We start from the raw sequence: 27,580 nt of genomic DNA, 5'->3' as shown, positions 1-27,580 counted from the left end.
TCTTAAAGATTTCTCCATTTTCAATCATATTTTTCATTTAACTTCTTTCTCCAAATTGATCTGACTTGCAATTATTTTCTGCTTTGTGGAATAGGACCTTTTAAAGTGCCAAGGATATATATATATATATTACTGCTTTGAGCTTTCCTTCATTTGCACATAACAAATATAATCAAACGGTGATCACTTGTACCTAGTTCAGTGAGAAATTCATCTTCACCTGTCAGGGTGAGGTCTAATGTGGAATTCCCTCATGTTGGAGGCAATATCTTTTGCATTAGGAAATTACCTTTTTTTTCCCCCAGAAATTTTTCCCCCAGGATGTTTTAATACTAGCAGCTTGAGACCTCTCGCATGCATCACTCAGGCTGAAGTCCCTGGCGATCATACAGCTTTTTATTAGATATTAGGGACGCGGCTGCTGCAGGAAGCAGATTGTGCTGAGGTCCCGCTGCAGCGCGGCGCTCTGCTGCAGACACTTCCCGTCTCGTGCTTTATTTCCTGGGATATTGATCCGGAATCTCTCTAGATCATTTATTCCTGTGCTGCTAATGACTTGGAGCCAGCTTTTGACCTTGCCCTGCTTTTGATGCTGCCTCTCCCTGGCTCCTTGGCCCTCCTGCCCTGCTCGCACCCGGCTCCAGCTTGCTGCAGTGTGGGTGCAAAGCCGGGATGATCCCAAGTGCAGCGCCAGGCGCCCTGGACAGCCTGCCCGCGGGAGAAGGAAATACCATCTTTGCAAAGCCGGCCGAGCAGCCTCTGGGCGTTCGGGGAAGGTGCTCGGGATGCCCATCGGGCCTCAGCTGATCGAAGGGCCGCCTGGCGGAGCCTCCGCCGGGAAGCACCAGTGGAAATCAAATAGGGAAGCTGGCTATAGCACAGGGCTTTAATGCCCCGGCCATCGACGTCCCCGCCGACACGGCGGTGCTCTGAGCTGGACTGAGTTCAGGTGTTATCACACTACGTGTTCAGAGATCCCACCTGCTGCCGGTGTTTTTTTCTCCGCCACCGCGGTTAATTTGCTTGGCATCCTGCGAGCTCCCACTTGGATTTTCCTGGCGCCCGTGCGGACGGGTGCCCTCGCCCGCTCCTGCACTGCGTTGTCGGACCAGCGGGCTGCGGCCTCGGTCAGCCCGGCCATCTCCAGGGGACGCTTCCCTTCGGCCGAGGTGGGGGGCCGCTGAGCTCCCAGCTCCGCCACGGATGGGCTTGTCCCAGGAAAAACCCAAACCTCCATCCTACTCCGCCTGAGCAGCCCGGAGGGGAATTCCACATCTGGCTGCCTTTTCCCTTGCTTCGCCTGCAAGACAGGATGATCTTGAGACCATCGCTTTGACGTTCTTCCCCTTCGGCATCATCCGGGCATCCCCGGGAGCCGTCGGCAACTTGTGAGGTGCTGCGAAGTCGAGGTGCGAGTGCCAAAATTCGTCCTCCCCCCGTGGAGCTCAGCCCAGCGGGGCGAGAAGCCATCGAGCAGCACCTCGCCGCCAGCTGGGGGAGGCCGGCACGCCGTCCCTCCTCCCGGCCCTGCCCAATCTGCTGTCGTTCTTCGTAGCATCAAATTCCCGGGGAGAATCGCCTGCCTCGCTGGCACGCTGGAGATCCTTTTTTGGGCAGCTGGACTTTTAGGGATACACCCTGCGGGCCCTGTGCTGAGGCTGTGGCAGCAGCACGGGTCCTTCCTCTCTCTCCCTTTTCTCTGCGGCAGGTTTTATTCCATCTCCAGCTTAACAACATTTCCCAGGCAGGTTTTCCCAGAACGCCGGGTCTGCCGATGCCCCGGAGCGCCCGCGCTCGTCTTTGCACACCAAAAGCACACCAGGGCTAGGCGTGTGCTGGGCCTGTCCTCTGCGTTTTGCATCATTCCCGGCACCCAAATGTTATTTTGTCCTCACCCCTCCATACTCAGTCGCTTGGTCTGATGGGTGTCAGCGACCATCGCAGGCTGATTTGCCTTTTATTGTATTTTTTCCTTTCTTTCCTTCCCGAAATAAGAACGCTATTTCAGGTGGAAGCCCAGGACTTTTAATTAGGGCAGAGTCAAGGGTGCTGCCCGTTCACCAGCACACTTCCCAGGTAAAAACAACGGCTGAAGATGCAAAAACCGCTGAAACGAAACTTCATGCTTTTATCCCAGATCTCACATTACCCCCCCTCATCCACAACTGCACCAGACTTATCAAACCCCTCCAACAATCCTATTTAATACACTGTGCCCTTCGGAGAGATGCCTCCGAAGTGAGTCACGCTGGGGAATTCGCCCTGCTGTTGAAGAGCAGCCCCGTTCGGGCCGGACGCTGCCGTGTCCGCGGAGGTGAACTGGCACTCGGAGGCGGCAGGAGCATCGCAGGGAGGGAAAAGCCCGCTGGTATTTGGGAATGGTGTGAAATGTAATCTCGAATTTCCTCTCACTCAGCCTTATGCACATCAGCAGCGCCGTGGAAATACTGCCTGATCTGGAAAGGACTCCCCAAGGCAGCAGCGACTGCAGACAACCGGGGCAGCGAGCTTGTAATTTAAGCTAAATCCAGATTTGGGGGTAAAGTCTGGAAAAAAACAGATTTCTTCAGGGGATATGGTCAGATACAGCAGCATGGCTGTGACGAGGCCACCACTCCACAGACCCCCAGATCCTTCATCTGGTATTTCCACAGCCTTGATCTTTATTTGGCTGCCAACATGGGTTTTGGCAATTCTGAGTCCCATCTTAAACACTTTGAAAGCCAAGACGGCCCTTTCTGACCAAACCCTCCGCTCCGACCCCAGGGCAGCAAGATACGCCGTGTGCACACAGCGAAACCAAAATCGCTTCAGGAACAAAAGACGTAACATTTGGTTGCATTTTTCGTGTAGAAACTTCCCGCTCTTTGGCCACTAAGGTGCTGTTCCTAAAATAATACTCCAAATTCCCAGACCATGAAACCATCCGGCTAGCCCCACGCTGTAAACCCTTCACAGCCCCTCCTCTGCCAGCTTCCAGAGCGGAATGCTATTTGTGATTTCTCTATAACCAGCTTCCATTAAACATGTTATTTTAAACACCTATTTTATTAGGAGCAGCCTCCCACGCTGGTCAGAGATGTATATAGTACGTTGGTGGGTGCATAGGTGCTAGCAGCTGGTCTCTATAAACTACTGACCTCCGTAGAAGGAAGAGCTGGCCATTAATCAACATGCCAATTAACATTTAAAGCTACTAGAAACATATAAAACTGCTGAGAAAATAACAGGAGGGGCCTGGAATTTCTTTTCTCTCTGCCAAAATGTCTATCTGTGTTTAAGAAAATTCATTTTCATCAGGGTTTTTCTTGGAAACTTTTGAGGTTTCCACCCAAAGTGTCTCTCCTTCATAAAAAAAAAAGGAAGTTTGCAGTTGCCAAAAAATGGAATACCTGAAGCGTGGGATTTTTGGAAAAAAAAAAAAGAGTATGGTTATCACATTCATGAAGAACTCAGGGTAGTTTGTAAAGCCATTTTCCACTGAAATAATGCTTCAGTGGGAAAATTCCCACCCTCTCTGGTTGCATCTCTTCCTTTCAGTCCTTACGAAGAGGAAGGCATTTTTACGGACTAGTGCGGTTATGTGTATCAATGGATGAACAAGAAAACGCATCAACAGAGAAAAACCTAAATGGGAAGCCGCAATCTGAAACTTGCTAGTATGCGGCCAAGAACGGCGGCAGGTCCTGAATTTAGCAGTTCCTTCCCAGGGGGGATGCGCCTGACTTCGCCGGTGCTAAAATCCCCCGGGATTTCGACCACGAGTGCTTAAAGCTTGGTGTTTACTCAGACCCTTTGCCGAGTGATCCAACATCTTAGCTCAAAACTAACACTCCGGTAATGATGGTGATGATGGTAGGATGGAAGTATGATCCAGTGCATCTGGCCTAGCAAAGGCATGGAAATTTTCCAGAAGAATCACGTTGCCATACATTTCATGGATTTTGCTTCATAGGCACTAGTAAACATCTTTTTAATTTGTTTTCAGGCAGAGCTTCCCCTTTAATACTTGTGCATTAATACACATGTGTACATCTGTCTATCTATCCACACGCACAGATGCACACACACACACAGAGGCTGCAAATATTTGGCACGCTTAAAAATAAGCATGTGTATTGCAGGCCCAGGACCCTGCTTACTCCAGAGGCATGAACCGAGCTGTCCTGACTCTGCCGGGGGAGGATTTCGGGTCTTCCACGACCATGGAAAAAATCCGTGGGCAGGACTGGGGCTGGCCTGCCGCTGCTTTGCACCTTTCTGCCAGACAGGATCATTAGGAAACGCAATATAGGAGGGAAAATGCAACGGCAGAGGTGGGACCCGCCGCGAGCGAGCTGTGCGGGAGGACAGAGAGGAGGGGACGCAGCCTGGGCTGCTGTCAGAAACGCCAAGCGGCAACACGGCCGCTCATGAATAAATAATCCGTGTTGCAGTGGCGGCGTGCTGGACCCGGCGCGACGCGCAAGTCTGCCCGGAGACTTGGCGGCGGTGGTAAACAAGGCCTTGGCTCCTTCCCCCTCGCACCGGGGCCGGCAGGGCACGGCAGCCTCTGATTAAATCTCAGCAGCGGTGCAAGCTCCGGGGCGGGGGGGGGTGGGTTAAGGAACCCGCAGTCAAGAGGAATAAGGGGAGCCCCCCGCCCCCCCTCCCGCCTTGGTGCGGCTCTGCCCGGGGGGGCCCAGCTGCCGCCCCTGCAAGCGCAGCGGGCGCCGGGCGCGGCGGCCGAGCGGGAGCCCCGCAGCGCAGCGCAGCGCATCGCGGTGCATCGCGGTGCATCGCGGCGCAGCGCAGCGCCGGGCGGCGGCTTCTCGGCGCGGAGGGGGCGGCGGCGGGGCGCGCCGGGCCCGCGCTGCCCCCGCCCGCCGCCGCGGTGCGGTGCGGGGCGGTGCGGGGCGGTGCGGGGCGGGCGGGCGAGCGGCGCCGCGGCGGCTCCGCGGGCGCGGGCTGCGTGCGCGGGCGCGCGGCGGAGGCAGAGGCGGAGGCGCCGCATTGCTGCGAGCCGCCGCCGCCGCCGAGCGCAGCCCCAATATGCTGCCGCTGCCGCGGCTGCTGGCCGGGCTGCGCCGGAGCGCGGAGGGGCGGCCGCGCAGCCCCGGGCGGAGGTCGCAGCGGGGGCTCTGAGCGCCTTCGCTGCCTTGCGGCGCTCGGTGCGCTCGGCTCGGAAGCCGGGATTTGATTTTATTTTTCGTTTGCATCCTCTTGGCATTTGGCCTCTTTTTCTTTTTCTTTTTTTTTTTTTTCCTTCCCCCCCCACCCCCGTTCCCTGCCTTGGATGGTTTTTAGGTGGAGTCGTTTGCACCAAAACCCAATAGCTGCTGCTGTTCTTGCTGCTATTTTTTTTTTTTTTAATGATACTGTTTCCACAGCAGGGGAAGAGAGAACTGATCCTGAACATACTCCCAGAGAATGAATAATCACAAGAAACTGGCTTAAGCAGCTCCCTGGATCTGGTGCATGATTTCGATTGAGTTTGATTTGATTTGATTTTTTTTTTTCCAAGTCATCGTTCTCATTTTATTTTCTGCATTTTTTTTTCACCTTTTGGGGGATTTGCAAACCGAATTACATGCATGTCCAGTGGGGGAAGGTTTAATTTTGACGATGGAGGGTCGTACTGTGGAGGCTGGGAGGACGGAAAGGCTCATGGCCACGGAATCTGTACCGGCCCGAAGGGTCAAGGTGAATATTCGGGCTCCTGGAGTCACGGCTTTGAGGTGCTGGGGGTCTACACTTGGCCCAGCGGCAACACTTACCAGGGCACCTGGGCACAGGGCAAGCGCCATGGCATTGGCATGGAGAGCAAGGGGAAGTGGGTGTACAAAGGAGAGTGGACCCATGGATTTAAGGGACGGTACGGGGTCCGAGAATGCACTGGAAACGGGGCCAAGTATGAAGGCACCTGGAGCAATGGATTACAGGATGGCTACGGGACAGAGACCTACTCGGATGGAGGTAGGTGGTGCATTGATATCTTCTCAGCCTGGGCGGGCGGGCGGGCGGTGGCGTGTGGGTCTGATCCGCCGAGCGGGGACCCTTTGTTTGGGCTGAACTCTGCGAGTTTGCAACCTGCTAGCGGGGAGCGAGGGATGCTCAGACCAGTTTCCTCCAGGATGCAAGGACCAGCCCAGCATGGCACCAGCCCAGCTCTTTGCCACAGGTAGCCCCATATGTTCGACGGGTCACGGGGCGCCGCGCCCGGCCCCCTCCTCGGCCCGGCGTTTTGGGCAGGGGAGCCGGCCGCGCTGGGCGGTGGGGCCGGGGGACCGCCAGCTCCCGCGCCGTGGGTCGGAGGATGGGGTGGCCGTGCCGATGGGAGAGCGACCGAGTTGCACATGGGATCCGCGGTCATGACTGCACCACTGTAACCTGTAGGATTTGCGTGGAGTGGCTGAAGCGAGCCAGGACCGAGGGGACTCGGGCGTGCGGGGGGATCTCGGGCGGCTCTGGGCAGCTCCAGGGCTGCTGGTGCCTTCGGGGAGAGGGTCCGGTGCCTGCATGGCTGCACGGCCTTGCAGCCCCTCCAGCGCAGACCCACACTTCGTAATACCAGGCAAAAGACTTTAATTCAGACAAGACTCTTACATTCCTAGTTTACGGCTTAATGCTTAGCGTAGGGGCTCAGAGGGATCACAAAAGCTATTCTATGCCATCAACACGGCTTAACGAGACGTTGAGGGGAAACTGGGATTAAATAGAAAACAAGAAAACCCAGTCGGAGTGATCAGAAATTGCCGGACTAACAAGCTTTAAGGCCGAACTAGGGGAAACAGCTGGTGCTCTGCTCTAAGTGGCTGTATCATCCTCTCTAACGTTCTGTGGCGACTTGCATCTGAACTGCCACCATAATCCGAGCCAGGCCTACCTGCCGGCAGCCGGGGGAATTAAGGGAGGCCGGCCCGTCGTTTGGCTGCTGAATGGGCTCGTCCAAAGCAGGCTTGTTCCTCTAGACGTTATCGTTTTCCCGGACTGCTACACGAAGGAAATTGCAGTGTTTACGAGCTCCATCTCAGCCTGCCTGAAAGGTGCTGCAAGACCTTGCTCTAGAAAACCTAGTTTGCCGCTTTGTGATTATACGGGGAGGCGAGATGAACCATTACCTGGAGCTGCTCTTTTGTGCTTCCCCAGGGGGACGTGGAATGATCTCTTTATTCTAAAGATGATTTTTTACTGGTTGGTTTCTCCTGAAGGCAAATACAGCTGCAACCTTTTGTTTCATGTACCTGGAATAAAGCCGGGAGCTTAGTGGAAAGCTGCTGGGTTTGTGTCTGCAAGCGGTGTAGAAATTCTGACGGTCCTTCGGGCTAGAGTAAAGCTTGGCCCAGGAATAAGCACCATCTCCCGCAGGCGAAAGGGTTAGGAGGGGACGTGGAGGGGGGTTTCCGTGTGCTCCGAACCGCGGCGCCGTCCCTCTGCTCCCCCGCCGGCGTGCGCACCCCGCCGGGGACGTTTTCGGGAAGGCGGAGAGCAGGGATGGAGGCTGCACGAGTCTGCCCTAACTACAGGGCTGCGAGGGCTGCGGCGGCGAGGCCGGCCCGGGCTCGGGGCACGCGCCCCGCGGGATGCCGGCCGGGCCCGCTCCGGGAAACCCGGGCAGCACATCCCAAGCGGGGTGGGCTGCGAGCGGCTCGCGGCTTCCCAGAACCTACCAGAAGCAAAAAGCTTCTTCTTCCATCTTGGCAGGCCGGTCTGGCTTCTCGGGGTTTGGGACTGAAAATATATGTTGCCTCTCTGTTATTTTAGGAGGAGTTAAGAAGATGAGGAGGGGAAAAAAAAAAAAAAAAAAAAAGGCTGGGATCCGTAGCGAAACGCTCTCCCACGGAGAGTCTGCAAACCCCGCTGGGATCCAGGAGGAGCTGGGCTAGGCAGAGCCCCGTGCCGGTGCCCGCGGCGAGGCCCGGGCCGGTGGCCGGGCGATCCCGCGGGTCTCCTGCTGCCCGGGACGCCCGCTTTCCCCGCGTTTCGGCACGGCGGCCGCCCGGGGCGGGTGGCTGAACCCACCTGCGATTGCACTTGCACCAACTCGGTTGCGAGCACCCAGGGAGCAGGGCATGTTCCCGGCTGCACGTCTCCGGTTAATCTGGGTGAAAAAACGCCCGAGCTGGGCACCCGCGGGCTCACGGACACCAGCCCTCGCTGAACCTTGTGCCGTTGCGTTCGGAAGCCGGCCGCGGGCGGGCGGCTCCTCGCAGGGCGGCTGCGTAGCCATCGCGCAGGGGAGGCGACGACTGGGGAGGATGTTTCTCGTTTACCCGGGCGAGTTATTAGCTCCATCGCACCGAAGTATCCTCGAATCCTCGCCCCAGCATCTGTCACTTGCCACCCACAGATAAATATTCATCCCTGGCATTTTTTTTTTTTAGCGCATCCACCGGGGCTAGGGGATGGGTCCCTAAATGCACAGCGCGGATTAGGAAGCAAGATGCCACAGCATTCGTGGTTTTCTCCCCGATTTTACCCTTTCTTTGCACAAGAGTAGGTGAGGGCAAAGCTCAAAACTCCGCCAGCCGTTGCCAGCGCTGCCCGGGGAAGGGATTTTTTTTTTTTGCGCGCGCGGCTCGTGCGCACAGGTTGCTGCGTTTGGCTCGGCCGGCGGCCGCGGGGTGCCGTGGCCCCGGGGTGCCGTGGCTCCGGCGGGCGGGCGGGCTCGCACCGGCCCCGCGCGTGCCCGCGGGCACGCTTCCCCCGCACGCAGCTCGCCGCTTCTCACACCTCCCACGCCGACACACTCATCGCCGCGCGCGCACGCACGCACGCACACGCACGCCTCTCCGTGCCGCCGCTCGCGGACCCGCACGCACGTGGGTCCCCCCCCCCCCGGGGCCGGCGCAAGCGCGCTCGGAGCGCGCACGCGACCGCGGCGAGCGTGCAAACGCGCACCTCCCGCTCCCCCCCCTCCGGGGGCTCCCGCCCGGCTCCTCCGCCTCGTCCTCCTCTGGGGCGCTTTGGAAACCCTGGGCGGTTGCACCCCTGCGAAACCTGCCCCGGGGGGGGGGGGGGGGGACAGGGGCGAGAGGCCCCGGTTGCCCCGTCTCCCAAACCCCGACGCTGCAAGCCGCCCCGTTAGCACGTGCTTCGCGGGCTGCAAACCGAGCTGCTTGTAAATGGGCGATAAGGAGAAAACGTGGAGCAGAGCAGGGCCGAGGCCCCTCGCCGGGCTGCCGTGGCTCTGCGCCCCGCTTTCCCACCGGTTCCTCCAAAGCTGCCGGGAACCGACCAGCGAGGGTAGATTTCCCTGCGATCTGCTCATAGCGCCGATGTCGGAATTACCTTAAAAGTAGCGGCTCTGGTGTTATTTTGCTGCTGGAAAGGGATTGTTGATGCACTTTAAATAGCGGGCGTCAGCAAGCAAATACAACCGTGCCCTGGTCCCCGTCCTCCCGGGCCCTGCGGAAGCCGGACACAGACCTCACTGTGCTAAGAACCTCCCTAAAACCCAGGTAATTCAAACAAAAAAACCCCATAAACTTCATTTATAAGGCATCCTGCTATCTAGAAGATTTGGTACAGCAGGTACTTACAGGGCAATAAGTGATAATAGGAGAGCGATAACTGAGACATCAGGACACGTCGAACACAGGAAAATGAATCAAAATACTAAATGAAGATTCTGACCAGCGTCATTAAAAATAAATGATATGAACTCATTATAATTAGTTATCTTCCTGGAACATGCTGCTTAGTTTCAGGTACAGCTCAGGACAGAAGAGGAAGGATTTTGACCTGGGGAGAAGTACACGGCACAGAAATTGCCGGACGGGATTAAACCCCAGCTCCATCTTCGCTAGGATTTTGTCCAGCACTAGGTGCCTGGGGGAAAAGTGTGGGACCCCTCTCGGGGGTAACCCGACCCCTTGCACGTCTCTTCCTGACTGCTGACAGGGACTGACTTAAGCCCTGAGGCAAAATTATACTATCCTTTCACAAATTTTTTTCATTATCTGTAATAAATTTGGGCGTCCGTGACAGCGCTATAAATGCGCACCCGCTTTATCAGTCTCAGCTCACCGTATAGGAACAACATGGAAAATTCTTCATCCAAGCGTCTCAGCCTGCTTGGAAGTATTTTCCTCTCCGTGTCGGCGAGGGGGAAAGGGAGATGGGAGCTTTGCTAGGGGCTTCGCTGGGGCCGGCCCCGGGCCCCGTGGGGCTGCGTCGCTCCCAGGGTCGTAGCAAGAGCCGAAGCTCTAAGGAAAGCTTGGGCGCGTTTGGGGGAAAGCAGAGGCCTCCGGTTTCCGGGGCTGCCGACATGCAGTTCGCGCCAGCGCCGGAATCTTTCCTGGGAATGGTTTGCATTTGGCGGTTTGCAATCTTGCCTGGGAATGGGCGGCTGGTGCGGGTGGCCTGGGGACGTCGCGGGCTTCTCCCGCAGAGCCCGGGCTGTTTGCGTCGGCGCTCGGGACCAGGCTTGACGTCGCGCAGAGCTCCTCCGGGCTGTGCAGCCCCTGCTCCTGCAGGTGAACCTTTTCCCCTGGAAGCCCCGGCTCAGGGAATCGTGGGGTTTTCCCAAGATTTTCAGCTTCGCTTTTGAAACAAAGTTTTCGTGCAGACTGTTGCTGAAAAATAATTCTTATAGACGTGGAAACCAGAAGACAAGAACCTAAAAATGCCTTGTGTTTAAAGATGACTTGATTTTTCAATTAATCTGATTAATTTTGACTGCTCGGAATTGCTAACACTGATGCAAATAAATGATCTGTATTACGATAGCCATGACTTGAAGATATAAGTATGGGAATGGCATAAACCCAAAGAAGCGAAAGAACGGAAAAAGGGCCCAAAGCTGAGAAAAAGCATCCGGACTGTTGGACAGGGAGAAACCTCTGGGAAATCAGCTCTGTCTCTGCGCACGACTGTTGCTGCCCGCGTTAGCCGAGGGCTGCCGCTGCGTTTGGTGCTGTGCGACGCGCGGGAGCGCTGGGAACGGGCCCGGAGGGAGGCAGCACCTTGGCGCAGCGCGGCTTGGAGAAAAACCACTTGAACGGCCAATGTTTATGTTTGAGGGTTTGATATGTGTTTTTTCCTCACAAAGACAGATTTCTGCCTTTAAATACATAAACGATGGCAATGCACGCATGATCATTGCCTTGGAACAATTGCTCCTTTCCCCAGATTTTTCCCAGCGGAGGCTCCGCTTACTCTTGACCTACAGCAGAGCATCACGAATTTTCATGAATGAGCGAAGAGCCAGTGCAGAGTTCCCAAGTTTGCAAATGTTCGCCCAGAGATGATCGCAATAGCGACACGGTTTCCTGTGCACGGCAACACTTTGGGCCTGCAAGGTGCTTTCCTGGGCCGGAGAAGGGATCGGTCATTTTTTCCGCTGGAAATAAAAACAAGATGCAATCGAGGCCCCCAGCGGCGAAGGCCGAGCTTGTCTGCCCAGCGGCTGGGACGCGCGTCTCCCGCCCCTCGCCGAACACGAGCCCCGGCCCGGGGCCGGCACCGTTTCGGGGAGCGGAAGAGCCCTTCGGAGAGCCGGCTCGTGCTCCCGTGCGCCGCCCTGCAAGCGCTGCTGAGAAATGGGGCGAGATCACCGAGTTTGCGGCGAGGATTAGAGCGCCGGAGGATTAACGGACTAAGCGTTAGCCCGATTTTCCTCTGCTTTGCGAGGGCAGCGCATTAGCAATAATAAAGGTGCCGAGCGATATGCTAATGTGTTCGGCAGCCCGCACGCGAAAGCCTGCGTTTCTCCTGCCTCCAGGACCTGACGCTTTAAGAAAAACCGCGGCTGCCCTGAAAGGCGTTATGAGACCCATCAGAATTAGCGATGCTGAGATTTGATTGTCATTATAATGTTTTGCAGCATTTCTCCAAATGCTGCCTGGAAAAGGCAATTACCAACGAACGCAAACAAACTCGGGGAAGCATGAGATACAGAAATAATGAGCGAGAAGAGGGAGGGGGCGCGCGGGACGGACTTGCCTTTTGCTGCGCACAGAGCAGAGCAAATTGAGTTTTTCCCCCTCTAAGCACAGAGCCTAAATGCCCGCGAAGCCGTTGCCAGGCGCACGCCGATGCACGCGGGGTCTGCAGGGATGCTTCTCGCGCAGATGTCAGCCCGACTGAATTTCCACATGTGATTTTCTGGAGTGGCTTCTGCTAAACATTATAAGGACACATCCTTGCCAGCCCTTGCGGATGGCAGCTCGGTACCTGCAGCTGCGGAGGTAGGACGTTGGCTTCAGGCCTTTGCCCCATGCCCTGCCGTAGGTTTGCCGTAGGGAAGCCACTTAAACCCTTACTACCCACAGGAGGAGGGGGCAGACACCTAATTTTGTTGGAGAAAAGTTGGTCCTTGGTCTTGCCCTGTGCCTCGGTTTCCCATCTGTAAAGTGCCAATATCCGCAGGCTTTGCAATACCACGGTGCCCATTGATGTTTGCCGAGATGCTCAGATATGCCGGTAAGGGAAAGTGCAGCTAAACTCTTTGCAAAGTTGTTCTTCAAAGTTGTTTTTGCACCCCGCCGGGAGGAGGCAGGTCCCCAGCTCTGGTGTGAGGCTGCACAAATCCCGTCTCCTCCCTGCAGATCCTGGCTCTCACCCTGCATCTGTTGTGGGTGGGGGGAACCACAACCCCTGCCCACCTCCGTGCTCACTCGTGGAGGGCAATCTGGGAGCTTGCCAGAGCCACCCTCGGATTTAGTCTCTCCCCGTGGCTCTGCTGCCTCCCCGCCTCCGGCCCCTGCGTCTTCGCGTTGCTCCGAGGTCCAGCGCCGGCTGCTCCGGGCTGCGGTGGCGTTGCTGGCCTGTCTGGGGCTGGGTGGCCGGCAGTGGAGAAAGGGGGAAGCGGGAGCGTAGCCCAGCTCCAGGCTCTGGCTGGTTGCAAAGCAGCCTGCTGGGGTCCATCACCCAAACCCACCAGCCCCACTGTTTTGTGTATTAGGTGGAGGGTCGCTGCCAGTCCCGGATGCTCAGCACTTTCAAAAATGCAAACTAACCGTGCTGATACAAGCCACATACATACTTCCTTTTAATCATTTATTATTTGTTGAGCCCCAGCAATGTACTTAATGCTACGCAGCACCCAGGCAGAAGCATCGCAACCCTTGACAGCTCCGCTGTAGTCCTCTCCTCTCCTCTCCTCTCCTCTCCTCTCCTCTCCTCTCCTCTCCTCTCCTCTCCTCTCCTCTCCTCTCCTCTCCTCTCCTCTCCTCTCCTCTCCTCTCCTCTCCTCTCCTCTCCTCCATGGAGCCGTAGACCTCGCTGTGCCCATCGCCTAGGTGCACATCCAGCCTCGCGTGCAGCAATACGACTATCTATCTGCCCCGTGTTTGTACCTGCACATCATAACTGCGTACTCCTAAATCCGTACCCGTTTTCCTTCCCCTGTGTAAGCAGCTAGCCAGGGCACGCGTTTGGCAAATCGGTCACCAGGCTGCCACCAGCGAAGCCTCTGCCGGTGGTTCAGCGCGGCGCGGTGGTGGCCGAGGCGCGGGCACCCTCGGCAGGGCTGGGGCAGGCAACCCGCAGCTGGCTCCGTACCCGTGCGGCGTCGCGCCCGTGCTGCCGCCACCGCCCGCCCGTCCGTCACCGCGGGCGTCGCTGCTCCACGCGGCGCCCGTCTGGGATCGAAGCCCGCGTTTCCGGGTGGGCCTGCCGCTTTCCCGACCGGTGTGAGGCCGAAGTGGCGGCACTGAGCGTCCCTCGGCTTTGGCTGCGCGGCCGCTGCCTTGTTTCCGCCGGCCGGGCTTTGCCGGCGGCGCAGCGCGCGGCGCGTGGCACCGTGCATCCCTAGCGGGCGACCGCCGGCGGCGGCTGGGAACGGGGCAGGAAATGCAAGTCACCCTCCGGCTTTCGCGTTCAGCGCTCCGGCTTGTCCCGCTGCCAGGAGCGACGTTGCAGGGAGGACGGCTCTCCGGATGGCTTGGCAGCGAAGGTGCGCGCGCTCTCCCACCCAAATGCCGCAAAAACGGATGGGGGCGGGTGGGCACTCGCGGCACGGTGCGTACCGGCCGCTGCCTCGTGACGAGGAGCCAGGCGTGCAGCCAGGCGGGGCGTTAAGAGCGGCACGTTTCCACCAGCGCGGCCCCCGGCTGCCGGGCATCAGCCCAGGGTGGCCGACACGGAGGTCGTCTTGGTCCCACCATCAGGCTGCGGCTGAGTCGATGGGCGAGGGGAAGAGCGCCCGCTCTCAGCGCGTCCTCCGGGCCCCTCTCTCCTCTCGCGCGTCCCTTTGGGGTTGGCGTCGCGTGTTGCTGAGATGCTCAGCGTGCTTTTTAAGCAAGGTGCATGAACGCTGCCGGAGACTCAGCTCCCTGCGCCTTCCCGATGCTGAATGGGTGGAAAGCGATACCTGTAAAACCCGCTTCTTGCCTTGTCAAGAGCTCTGCCTAATTATTGCCATCGGACGTCTTTAATTAATATGCCGCAGAGTTTACAGATAGGAGAAGGAGGTGAGCATAGCGGGAAGGATCCTTAGCGAGATAAACGAGCAATTTGTAAGGCCTAATTAATTCTGCTTGGTTTTGAAGAGTGGACGGGAACTTTGGACAACTCAGGCCTCGTTCCCGAATTTCGCTGAGTTGCAGAAGCAGGCGGGGGATGTTGGATCGGTGCCTTTGTCAGATACAGTCACCGTAACACACAAACCTGGCTCCGCTTCAAGGATGGGACAGCGGCTACAAAGAAACCTGCCTTTTGAAGCCTGCTGCTCCCACGTTCGGCGAAAGCCGAGGGAGCTGCCGCCGTAGCGCTGCCTGTTTTAGCTGAACTCGGAATACCTGCAATTGACCCATAATTGTGGGCTATTTGCGTTTTTTCTAACTCAGCGTTAGTGCCGTGTAAAGACTATTTTTTTGAAGCGTTTGATTTTTTTTTTCCCCAGGTAGTGTTGGGATAATAATATGGATGCGTCCGTAGGCCTCGACACGCTTCGCTAAGTCGTAACCCGCCCTTGGAATCGCTCGGTGTGAGCAGCACAAGCAGAGCGAGACGAGGCAGGGCTGGGCGAAGGCTCCGCCGCGTCCTCGCGGCGGCTCCGTCCCGGGGTCTCGGCGGAGGCGGCGCCTGCCACCGCCGTCCTCAATACGCAGGGCTGGTGCTTAATGGTTTGCCTGGAGCGGAGCCAGGGAACGCAGTGACTTGCACGATGCCAAATCCTTCCGTGTGGGGGAGGGAGGCAAGAAAATTCAGCCGTTCCCAACCAAAAACTCCTCCTGTCCCATCTCCCTCCAACGCCGCGGTGAAGACGGGCCAGGTTTATAGTCAAAAGTAGATGGTCCTGCGTCCGGCCGTGGGAAGCCACAAGGACGTTGACGGGCCGGGAGCTGGCAGCCCCTCGGCTCGCGGTGGCGAGCGGCAGCACCCGGCGCGGCCCGTCCCGTCCCGTCCCATCCCATTGCTTTTCTCACCCTCGCCTTGCTTTGCCGAGTGCAACGCGCTAAGTTTCCTACATCTGGGGCAGAAAGGGCATTTTCTAGGTGTTTGAGGTCTCCTTCCCCTCTTCCTCACGCTCTCGTTTGCCATTTCGCGAAAGGCCCCCGTTGCCGCTGTGGAAACAAATTGCGCTGATTAAGCGACTCTTGCTCCTGCCCGAGATTTCAGGCTCGTCATGTGCTGGGTGCGTAAAGCGTGATCCGTCCCAGCCACCCCGTCCAGGGCCACCCCGCTTTCAGGGGCTGCGGCATTACGGGGACGACAGGATCAGCCCCTGAATTTCTCTCTCACTTTCAACACTAGCTGCCGGTAGCGTTTTCCCCCAAAGCTGTTTGCTGTTCGGATGTAGCGGGAGCCCTCCAGGCTCCCTGGGCTCTTCCCGGAGTGAGTTTTGGTCTCCTGAGCCAAATGCTGAGAAAGCACTGAAAAACTGCAACAAATTAGATTACTTTTTGGTGCTTGTCATTTCTCCAGAACAAACGGTCATTTGCTGGAGAATCGGGAATGGTGCTTGGGAGGCCGCTGAGGTCCCGCTTTCTGCTCGCAGCTCCCGGCTGGCTCTGGCCGGGGAGAGGGCTCGTTGCCCGGTTTCTCCTCTCCGTGTTTCCATCCCCTCCTGCCTTCCCTCCTCTCTCTTTCCAGCGTTTCCCATGAGCCCGTCTCCTTTCTCACGCTCCATCTGCTGTGGAGGCAACGAAGGAGCGGAGGAATATTCTCGCCGATCCACCTTTCAGGATGACTTTAGCTTTTTTCTCCCAACCTCAGGTTATCCCCGCCGTGGTCCTGCTCTGCTCGTGCGCGCGTGCACGCCGGACTTGGCCCCAGCTGGAAGCAGAGAGGGACAAGCCTGGCTTGCGCAGCCCGGAGCAGGGAAGCGGCAGAGGGGACCGCAGGCCGGAGATGGGATCTTATGTGAAATAAATCCAGCCCCTCCAGCCTGCTTTTTCATGCTGTTCCCCGGAGGGATATTTATCCCCGTGCACAAAGCTTGCAGAAGAGCCTGACGAGTAATAACGCCCTGGGTCAGCTCTGAACACGCGATGGAAGAGTTTTATCAGGTTTCCAGGAAACCTGAAAACTGGCACTGGGGTAGATTTTTCTTATATTCCTTCTGGCCCCGATTTTGCTGCTCTTACAATGAATGGCAAAATTCCCATTCGCATTCCCAGGGCAGGATCAGGCCATCTTCCCAGCAGGGTGGTGGTGGCCGAGGTCTCTTGGCTCGCTTCGCCAGCGCTCTCCTTCTTTCGATGCATCTGCTCTTCTCCGCGACTCCCACCAGCGCCCGCCTTGGCCGCCCGGCTCTGCTGCCCGCGGCCGCCTGCCCTGACCGCGTAATGGATGCTGCATTTTCCCCGATGCAATCGCTCCATTAATGTCATGCAATTAATGCTTTGGGAAGCATTTTGCAAATATTGATGTCAAGGCAAGAGCTACAGCACAGAAATGGCTGCAGCTCTGGTTGTGTTGTCATAGTAAGTCCCAAATTACCTAGCTCTGGATGAACCAAGGAAGGTTTCCTTTCAGTGTTCAGGATGGTTTCTTGACTGACCCGGGAGGCGCTCTGCTCTCTACGTTTGCACCGAAGTCCTTGGGGATGGGGGGTGCTCAGCACCTTGGCAGATCGGGCTGGGTCCCTTTTGTGTTGAACATGCTCTTCTCGTTGCACCAGCCGCTGTCCTACGGCCCAGAGCTGCACGGGCTTCGTGTTATGTGGTCCCCTTTTGGCTCTCTAGCTCTGAAGCAGCCCAAAAGCTGGGCCAAGCCAGCATGTAAAATGGAAAATAGTAAAATCCTGTTTCCTCTGAAGGGAGAAACAGTCTCCTGGCTCCTTGTGAGATTAAGCTTTGTGCCTATATCTGCAAATGTTAGGGGGCAGAGGTTAAGCTGAGCTGTGCAAGGGGAGGAGACGGCGGTGCTTAGCAATGCAGATCAGATGGCTGAGACCTTCCAGTGCTCGTGGCCAAACCCTGGGATATTTGGGGGTTTAAAAGGTAATGAAGTCAGATGGAGGAATGCTGTTTGGGTATGGGAGGAGGGATGGGGCAGCTGCCCCCCCTCAAGCATGAGCTCGGCTCCTTGGGCAGGAGTCTCCTTGCTCTGCTGGTGTCCGTGAAGGTGGCTAGATGTCTTGAGGGCCATCAGGGTGGTGCCGTGCCCTCCTTGGCCGTCCCAGGAGGCAATCCTCACCGATGCCCCCAGTGGGGAAGCAATGAGGGGAGCGATGAACAGCCATGAGAGCAGACTTGGGGGATGCAGCCGTGAGGCTTGGGGTTTGCTCGCCGCTGTGCTGGGGGCGGCGAGGCAGAGTGAGCCGGCCATGGGACAGCTTCCTCGCATCCCTGGAGCCTCTGCTTAGAAGAATTAGTCTTGCCAAGGAGATGGAACAATTGCTCCTGGCAACCGTGCAATTCTAGGAGTAGGTTTTAAGGCCACGCGAAGACGGCAGCTTCCCGGGCACCTCTGCCGTGCCGGAGACAGGCACAGACGGTCGCTGCAGCTGGAACCCGCTGTGACCGATTTGCCGCCTCTGCTCCAGCTGAGACGTGCTGTCACGCCTGCTCCGGCAGTGCTCCGTGCTGCTCTTTGCTACTGCCTCTGGTTTTCAGCGAAAGGCCTTGCTTGTGTTACGGCGCTTCATTTTAATCCATTCTTTTCAGCTGGAGATTTGCTAGGGGATGGAGAGGTCAAGGGACTTGCTTGGGGGCTGGGGACCGAGATGAGCAATTCAACCTAGGAAAAAGGAGTCCAAGGCTTGAGCAGGACGGGCTCTGATGGACGTAGTGCAGGGCTTTTTCTCCCTGTTCCTCCTACCCGCGTTGGCATCCTTCCCTGAAGCCACTTGAAGTCTTCAGAATCCTCCACGCGGCACCGGTGGCTCCCTGCTCCTTGGGCCACGGGGAGACGTGGGCGCCAGCGCGGGCCTGGGGGTGAGTTGGACCCCACCGCGCACACCCGGCCGGTGAATCATGTCCGATGCCTCCTCGAAGCCGCGTGCCGGCCCCGTCCCATCCATCTCCCCGCGGGCTGCCCTACCAGCGCTCCTGCCGTCCGCTCTGCCGGCTTCTCCGGGTGCCCGCCGTAATCCCAGCGCCCTGCCTCCCCCCTGCGCTAATCCTATAAACCCTCGGTAAATCCTGCCCTGCCTCTCCGTGTCCCTTCTCAGACGCGGTGGCTGGGGGGTCCCTCTCGCTCCGGGCCAGCTTTTCGGGGTGCACAGGGCCGTCGCTCGGATAAGGCAACAAGCCCTCCCGCTCAGGGGGTCGCCTGCGTCGGAGCGCCGGGAACGGCGCCTGCACCCGGCTGGGCTTTCCCGCAGCTGCCGGGTGCTGTGGTTCCCGCCGGTGCCCGAGCCCCCGGGGCGCTCGTCTGCGGGATCTGCCCGAGCCCCAGCGGCGCCGGGACCACAGGCAGCGGCTGCTCGCTAGCGCTGGGGGAGAAAAATAGCCTTTACCCCGTTCTGCCTTGAGTTTCCCTATGTATAAACCGAGGACGAAACGCTTTTAAACCCTCTGAAGGACAGTGCAGATTCCTCCGGGGCGTTGTTCTGATGCAGAAGGCAGGCGGCGGTGAGCAATTGGGCGGAAGGGCTGGGGAAACTCCCGTTTCTTTGAGGATGCGCCTCGGGACAGCATTCCTGCAGCCGAAATAACCGCCTGGGGTGGACCCGACGGGTCGCTCCCCGCTACGAATCGCCGCCTGGTTGCTGAGGGCGAAGAGCAGGTTGTGCAGACGGGGGGATAGAAAGTCTTTATCGGAGCGAGCCGGAGGTGATCACCTGGGCTCCGCGAGGCTGGTTTTGTCATTAGGGCTGTTTCGCTTTGATTCGCTCAGGGTTCGCTATTTCAGCAAGTCTGTTTTAAGGCTCCCTTCGCGTGTGGGAGTGGGGATGGCACGAAGGGAAGGCCCGATGCTGCGAGGTGCTGGCTGCGCCCGGCCCCGCGCTGAGCCCTGCTCTTGCCATCGCCACCCAGGGATTTCAGGGAGCGGAGCAGCCCCCGGGACCCCGGCAGCGCATAAATCCGCCCCACGAGCGCTCAGGCAGCCCGCGACTCATTGCATCTCCAGATAGTCCAGAAAAGATTAAGCTGACCTAAGAATAAAAACAAGCTCCGCGGTTCAAACGGCTGGGATAAAGCTGCAAAGCGTGTCCCTCGCCAGGCTGCGGGATGGGAAGGGATTATAACCCCCGGGCGGGAAGGCAGCGCCCGGAGAGCAGATTAGCACCGTGCGTTTCGGTGCACGCTGCAAGCGCTGGCTCCGGAGCGCCGCTCGCGCTTTCCTGGCCGGGCTGGTTGCTCAGGGCCGCTGCTTTCCAACGCGGACGTCCTCAGCCCTCGGCACGCTTTGCGTTACGGCGAGGTCCTGCGCGCCTTGCAGCCCGCTAACTGCCGGTTAAGTAACGCCAGTAAGTGCCCACGCAAACGCAGGAGTTCAAACAGGGGCGCGTTTCTGAGGATAATAACCAAATGGATCTCTCCCCGTGAGGCCTTTATTTCTATATAACCGCTGCCTTCTGCTACTCGCCGGATGAAAGGCGCTACGTATATAAATAAATGCATTGTAATATACCATCCGCTTTGATCGCTGTCGGCAGCAGACGACCGGAATAGACAAGCTCCGAGTCTGCTCTTGGATAGCAATTCCCCCACCCCGTCTCCCAGCTCGCTTCCCTTTCAGATGAGGGTGTTGATCTAATGGGCAATTCCTAGAAGGATCGCTCCCTGCGCTGCCATGCCTTGGCTGCGTTCGGATATTTCTGAGCTGCAGCTGAAATGCATGCCTGGGATCTGACCGAGGTGTTTTTTTTTCCTCCCGCAACGTGACGTTACAGTCTTTGTAACGGAGATGCCCGGGGTGGGGAATTGGGATCCAGATCTGCACTTGGCTCTTCTGAAGCCAAATCCTCCCAGCGAGGAAGCGTTCGGCGGGGGCTTGACGCTGTAACCGAGCCGCAGGGTGCCGTGCCATGAAAACCCTCTCTGCTTTTGTCTCCTCCTCCCAGGGACGTACCAGGGCCAGTGGGTCGGAGGCATGCGCCAGGGCTACGGCGTCCGCCAGAGCGTTCCCTACGGCATGGCGGCGGTTATCAGGTCACCCCTGAGGACGTCCATCAACTCGCTGCGCAGTGAGCACACCAACGGCACCGCGCTGCACCCCGACTCCTCGCCGGCGGTGGCCGGCAGCCCCGCCGTGTCCCGGGGCGGCTTCGTCCTCATGGCCCACAGCGACGCCGAGATCCTCAAGAGCAAGAAGAAGGGCATCTTCCGGCGGTCCCTGCTGAGCGGGCTCAAGCTCCGTAAGTCCGAGTCCAAGAGCTCCTTGGCCAGCCAGCGGAGCAAGCAGAGCTCTTTCCGGAGCGAGGCCGGGATGAGCACGGTCAGCTCCACCGCCAGCGACATCAACTCCACCATCAGCCTGGGCGAAGGTGAGGCTGAGCTCTCCGTCATCGAAGACGACATCGATGCCACCACCACCGAGATCTACGTCGGCGAGTGGAAGAACGACAAGCGGTCGGGCTTCGGGGTGAGCCAGCGCTCGGACGGGCTGAAGTACGAGGGAGAGTGGGCCAACAACAAGCGCAACGGCTACGGCTGCATGACCTTCCCGGACGGCACCAAGGAGGAGGGCAAGTACAAGCAGAACGTCCTCGTCAGCGGCAAGAGGAAGAACCTCATCCCGCTGCGGGCCAGCAAGATCCGCGAGAAGGTGGATCGAGCCGTCGAGGCGGCCGAGAGGGCGGCCACCATCGCCAAGCAGAAAGCAGAGATCGCGGCGTCCAGGTAAGGGAGCCCCGGCGCGCGCCGCGATGGGGAGGAGGGCGTTGGGCTGGACGCGCGGGGGTCCTGCCCGTGGGCTGTGTTTTGTGGCTTGCGGGAGAGGCGGGATGAGGCTTTGCAGTAGCAAACACGCAGGGGATATTTCATTGGAGCTGCTGGAGGCTGGCAGGCGTTGCGGCTGGCATCTGCCATCCCAGGCGGCTGTCGGTGCAATCTGGCCCTCCAGAGTCACGCGGGCGAGCGGGCAGCGTCCTGCAAGGCCAAGCCACTGGGCCTGCCCAGGCACTGGAGGTGGCGCTCAAAATGGTGTGGATCCAGGCCGAATTGTCCCTCCAGCCAGCTTGGAGCCGGCCAAGCCTGAGCAGGCTGCAAATGCAGGACTTTCCCTGAAACAGCAAGCCAGGCAATGCAGAGCCACCTAGACCGGTGCAGTTTCCCCAGCACAGAGCCCCATGCCACCCCAGAGGGCTGGATCAAGATGTTTAAGTGCAGATAAACCTTTCCAGAGGTCGCTGCTTAAGGATGAGTCTCAGCATCAGCAGACTAGTCCTTTGGTCCCTGGTCCCCAGGACACGTATACAAAAGCACGCGTCTGGATTTGTCTCCCCGATGCGTCCCCTGCTTGCTGCGACAGCATAGGCCTGCTGTTTGGTGTGCTCCAGCCCTGCTGTGGGCTGCTGGAGCCTGGGACGTACCTGGTGCGCCGTGAGGGGACTGCATCTCTGCATCGCTACGAGCAAAGTACGGTGGTATGGGCCCCTGCAGCCTGCCTGGCCCTTGAACGCATGATTTCTGGCCCAGCACAGAGTCTCGTAAAAAAAAGGGCTTGCCAGAGACCCCCTCAGCATCCCTGGTTTGAAGCCCAGTGAGACCTGCTGGGCTGCCAGAGCAGCTCCCCACCCACAGCTCAGCTCTGTGGCCAGTGGTGTCCCTGGCAAGCCCCTTTATAGCTGTCACTTAGGAGGTACTGAGTTATTTACCCCGTTTCTTCCTAGCCTCTTTAATGAGCGGGATGGCACCCTTGGGAGAAGAGCTCCTGAGGTGCTGTTCGCCCGCTATCCAAGCAGTTTTCTCTCCATCTCCATCTCTTTCTTTAAATGTTTAGAGGAATTAATGGTTGTATCCCCATCACACCCAGCGGTCCCGCCGGAGTCTGGGACCGGGGTCAGTCCAGGGTTGGACAGGGGTCCAGCCACTGGCTCAAAGCAGGGCCAGCTTGAGCGCTTGGTAGCTGGCTCCCAAAACGTACCTGGAGCTTTTAGTGACTTGCAACCACCTCCCAGAAAGGAGAAGGGAGCCAAGTTACGAGTAAAGGCTGCTCTGCCGAATTCAGGGCCCTTCGTATCACCTTGAGGTGTCATCTGGAGATGGTTTATTAAAGCATGGTCACTCCTTTCTGTTTCCTGAGAAAACATTACATGTATATCAGTCAGGCAGGGGGAAAAAAGGGCTGCGGTTAGGGAGAAGATCAGGTACCACCTCTGTCTCCTGTGTTGGACTAATTGTTAGGTCGGGATCATTTGTATTCAGAGTCACACTTGAAATCTTTATCAGCATGCCCGCCGTTGCCTTATCTGCAATGTGAATGAGACTCTCAGGCCTGCTTTGGGAGCATATTCGGGCTTGATGATGTTTTCTACCCGGTGTTGCACCAAATTGTTGTCAAAGCTTTAAAAAAAAAAAAAAATCCCACCAGACTCCCAGGTAGGAAACAGAGCACAGAGCAGCAGAAAGATCAGATCTTCCCTGTGTCATCTGGGCGTGTGAATGCCCTGATGCGAAGGCCTGAACCCTGGCAATGAGGAGCTCTCGTCTGCCGGGGGATGTGTGGACCAAGGATGAGGGCATCCTTCATCCCAGGTGGTAACCACTGGTAATGGTCCTGGAAGGGCATGGGAGCTGGAATTGGAAGAGCTATTATTCTTCCATGCTGGAAAAGCTTTGATAAGCTCTTGGCATTTAACATGCCACCTTCTAATCATGAGAGAGGAGGAGAAGGGGAAAAAAAAAAATCCCATGAGGTGGCATGCCAGCGCATGGAAACCTTCTCCCAGCCCTGGCTGCAGGGAGGGTGCGGGGGATCGGCGCAGAGCCTTGCACAAGCCCCGCAGGGCAGGAGCGAGCCCCGCGGTGTGTGTGCAGTCTGCATTCGCAGGCATGCAAGCTGCTCGCTTTCCAGAGCAGGTCAGGAGAGTTGAGCTCATCCCAGCCTGGAAACCCACAAGGAAAACTTAGGGTCCTGCAGAAAAGGCTGGTGGTGATGAAAATGTGGGGGGGATTTGCCAGGGGATTTGGGGCTCAGCCAAAAGACCCTTTTAGTCATCAGTGAAGATGCAGAGAAATAAATAAGTGGGAGTGCACTGCCTCAAGGATATTCCACCAGAGATTAACGGAGTAGCCCAAGTTTAGTATTGCTGAGGTCATCTCAGCCCGTGAGCAACCCAACCTCTGCCTCCTGCAGCCCGGCTCTCTCCGCTGCTTCCGCTCATTCTTACCCAGCCTGTTCTTGAATAGACGCATGCGAGAGAAAGAAAGCGGAGCCACGCCAGGAACGCGGAGCTTCGCTCTTTCCATCGCGCAGACATTGCCCCTGGTGCAGGAAGGCTGCCGCTCCGTTGAAAAGCACTTTATTGCTTGTGCTGTGCAGCACGTGTCCCTCGCTGGGCAAGCCGAGGGCGGACCTGCCCCGACGTGACGTGCGCGGTGCCTTAGCGCTGGATTAGTAACCCCCAACGGCAGCTGTCCCTTGAATTTTTGCTCTGGCCCTGCTAATGGCTTATGCAAAGGCCCCAAAACTTATCAACGAAGGGCTGAATCGTGCGGCCTGCAGACAGGCAGAACTGCAGAAACGTCCTTCGTTGCTCAGTAAGAAACTCTGCATTCATCGGACCCAGTTTGCTTTGCTCAAAACGCACGCGCGAGTCTCCAGGCGAGAGGTGCCCACAGCATCCCAGCGTGCAGAACCCCACAGCAGCAAGGTTTTGCAAACCTGCAACCAGCTACAAAGGCTTTCACGTAATTAATATGATTAATTCTAAAGCTCCTCAATGAATTAGAGCTGCCCTGCAGTGCCCACACCAAATTACACAGGCCAAACTGAACGGAATACATAAGACAAGCAGTCGGCGCGGTGGCAGGGGGTCCCGAAGCTCACGTCCGCGGCTGCGCGGCTCGCGGGTGCAATGGCCCACGCGAACACGGATGTGAGCGACTGAGGGGGGGGGGGGTTATCACGGCGCTTGTGTGTGTGTGTTCTCTTCTGTCTGATAATACGGCTGAGTTCACTATGCAGCCTCTCCCTTGGTGGGGGAAAAATATGTGCCCACCCACGTATTTCATTAAATTTGTAAGAACTCAGTATTTTTGAAAACTCTACTGCTCTGTCAAATTTGGTTGGAATTGGCCAACACGTTCAAAAGTTATTAGTGTGGGAGTGATGGCATATAGATATATAAACAGCACAATCACATAAGTAAGCCCCATTTCCTGAGGAAAGTAGGCTAAAAAACATAGTGTGCTGCAGACAAGTAAATTGGATTCTTAAAGTTGTTTTAGTGTGCACAAAGTATGATGTTATCTGTGGCACAGAGGAGTAAGCTCATTTAAGGAATAGTCTGTAGGTTCAGCGGATGAGTCTCCCAAATTTTCCTCAATGCAATTCTAATGAAAGAACATTTTCTTTGCTCGTGCGTCTCCTGCATGCCGAAGTAGTTCCTGTAAAATCAGTGGGCTAGGAGAACTGTGAATCAGGCCTGAAAAGCTAGCACTGATAATAGCTGTTGGGTTTCAGCTATAGAAAGGGAGGGACCCCTTTTTCACCCCACCTGAAATGAAAGCTCAGGGTGTGCAGAGCGCCGTCGTTGGGCTATGGGAAGCTTCATCCATGTCTCACCTGGGGCAAAACCCATTTCTCTTCTTGCTGCTATCCCGGGAGGAGAAGGGTGCACTAAAGACACAGGATCCCACCTCATTAGTGATAACACCCATATCTAAAGCGACTGCTGGGCTACTTTAAGAGAAAAGGGGCTGTCGCCTGTGCTGCAGAGACAGGAGGCTTTGGGCAAGCTCCCAGGTCCTCCGTCAGGGCCATGGCTGTGGGACCTGTTGTTCAGCTCCTTATACAACAGCTCCTTGGAGCAGCTGATCTGCTCACACCCCGGAGGGGTTGCTGTTTGCAGGTTAGTCCTAAGTAATGCACTTGGAGGCATAATTATAGCTGAGCCATTTGCGAACGATGAGAAAAATATAATTAAGCTCAATATTCTCAGGAGGGCTTGGACTACAAATTAGCACGGTGTCACTCAACTTCAGAAAGAGAAACAGGAGGAAAAAAGGAAGAGGAAGCTAATAAAGAGAACCTGACAGCAAGGATGGGTAAATGAAAGCGTTTGGACCCAGCGTGGATGCTCCTGCAGGATGCAGCAGCGAAGGCTAAGAAAACATCCGTGTTCCGGCACACAATAGGGAGCAGGGAGGCAAGAAAAGCCCGGGAGAGCTGAACAGCAAAGTGCAAAAGGCTGCTTGAGCCAAGCAGGTATTTTCTTCAGAAAATGGAAATGCAGCCCAGGCAAAACCCACAGAAAAGACCAGATTTCGCAGTTCTCATCCCAAACGTTTTAAGTTGCGGTAATGTCGCTACCGGCAGTACACCCAGCTATAACAGTGCTGCTCAATGCTCTCGCAGGCCTGCGCCTGCAGCTCTGCAGTCGTACTTAGCTGTGCTCGATTTAAGGTTTCTGCTGGCTTTCGGATGCCCCCGCAGGGGCAGCGGCGTTAGCCCAGCCCGAATCCCGCCTCGCGCTGCCAGCAGGGCCCCGGGTGCGGATGCCGATGGAGGGCGAGGGAATGAGTTAGGGGGAGCGTGTCCCGCTCGCCGCCGCAGCCGAGGGCGGTGCGGGACCCTGGCCCAGCGCGGGAGCTCGGCTCCGAGCAGCGGCAGCGAGCCGTGGCCTCCGCTGACCTATTTTAAGTAGCGCGAGGGGCTGTTAGCTAAGGCAGCGAGCCTCCAGCGCGCCATTCGTAATTCACGCCGTAACCGTCCCTTTAGCTGGTTAATCGGCGGCGGCGGGAAGGGCCGGGGCTGCGCGGGAGCCGGCGGCGGGGGCAGCGGGTGCCGGGTGCCGCATCCGGAGCCGAGGGCCGGGGCGGCGAGGGAGGCTCGGGGACCCGGCGCAGAGCGTCCCCGTCTCGCCTCGGGCGGCCTGGCCCGGCCCTGGCTATTCCCGGGATCCTCAGGACGGATGCAGAGGACAGGGAAAAAGTGCGGAGGGGATGGGCAGCGGGCGACTCTTTGGTGGGTGCGTTAGCGGGGGACAGACGGACACCTCCGGCGGCGGGGCTTTCCTTGCCCCGCTCCATCCGCGGAGCGAGCGCAACGCGGAGGGGCTGCGGGCGCCCCCGGGCTTTGCCGTCGGGCGGCAGAGCCGAGGCCGCGGCGGAGCACACGGCGTCTCCCTCCCGCCGTCGTTCCCCCTCCGCTGCCTCCCCTGCCCGCCGCCTCCTGCCCGCACACCAGCTCCCGCTTGCTGACAGGGGTCAGGCGATAGCGGCCGGCGGCGATTAGCATCAGCTGTTCTTCCTCCCTCGCTTTGTATCAGCCCGCGCCGCTGTCAGCCCGGGTGATGTGGGCACCTCCGCTCCCGGCGCCGGCGGCGTTCCCGAGGGAGGCCGGGATGCAGCCGGACGCAGCTCCCTGCTTGCGCCCTGGCGGTCGCAGGTGCTGCCGGACTCCAAGTGCTCTTGCACCGCCAGTTTAATGACTTCCTGCTCGAACGGGACTTAGGGCGTTAAGTCCTTTTCCGCCGGGTCAGAAGTCTTGGAGCAGGTGGTGGGACTCGGGAGCGAGCCGCTTTGGGCAGCGCCTGCTCCGTCCCTGGGACGGAGGAGTTTGCCGCGGGGTTTGCGCCCCGTCGTCGTTCTCGTGTCCTTCGGTGGCTGCCGCTGTCCCGGCGGCTCCCGCTGGCTTTCCTGGACGAGGACTGACGGACGGACGCACGCAGGCCCCGCGGCCCGGGCGGGCAACATGCACTTGTTTCATCGGTTGCAGCAGCTCCAGGCAGGAACGAAACGAGCTCGGCAGAGCGGAGATTAGCAGCCCGTTTGGTGGCCGTCATCATCGCGGGGGGCTGGACACCCGTCCCCCCCCCCATGCCTGGCTCCTGCTTTGCAGCCCCCCCCCCTTTCCCGTACGGAAGAGCCGATGGGAATGGGCAGGGATGGCGCAGGCTGGCTGCGAGGCGGGAGGCACCGGCGGGCGCTTCGCCCCCGGCAGCTCCCGAGGAGCCAGGCAGGACGTGGGGGGCGGCCGGGGCCAAGCGGAGCGTCCCCTCGCAGGCTGCCGGCTGCGGCAGCCGCTGCTTCATCCTCCTCCTCCTCCACCACCGCTGCCTCCTCCTCCTCCTCTCCCTCGCCGCCGCGCGGCA

General features: G+C 58.0%; 1 protein-coding gene across 1 annotated transcript in view; it reads left to right on the top strand.

Annotated features, from left to right (window-relative positions):
- Window positions 1-5,347: 5,347 nt before the first annotated feature.
- Window positions 5,348-27,580, top strand: part of JPH3 (junctophilin 3) — a 55,527-nt gene continuing 33,294 nt past the window's right edge. Inside the window, exons 1-2 of the mRNA XM_067302387.1 lie at window positions 5,348-5,955; window positions 20,384-21,161. Coding sequence (XP_067158488.1) covers window positions 5,574-5,955; window positions 20,384-21,161 — 1,160 coding nt within the window. The 5' untranslated portion in view covers window positions 5,348-5,573. The remainder of the gene's footprint in view (window positions 5,956-20,383; window positions 21,162-27,580) is intronic.

Source organism: Apteryx mantelli, chromosome 10 (assembly GCF_036417845.1).
Source record: "Apteryx mantelli isolate bAptMan1 chromosome 10, bAptMan1.hap1, whole genome shotgun sequence".
Taxonomy (NCBI): domain Eukaryota; kingdom Metazoa; phylum Chordata; class Aves; order Apterygiformes; family Apterygidae; genus Apteryx; species Apteryx mantelli.
This window is presented reverse-complemented; position numbering and strand designations above follow the sequence as displayed.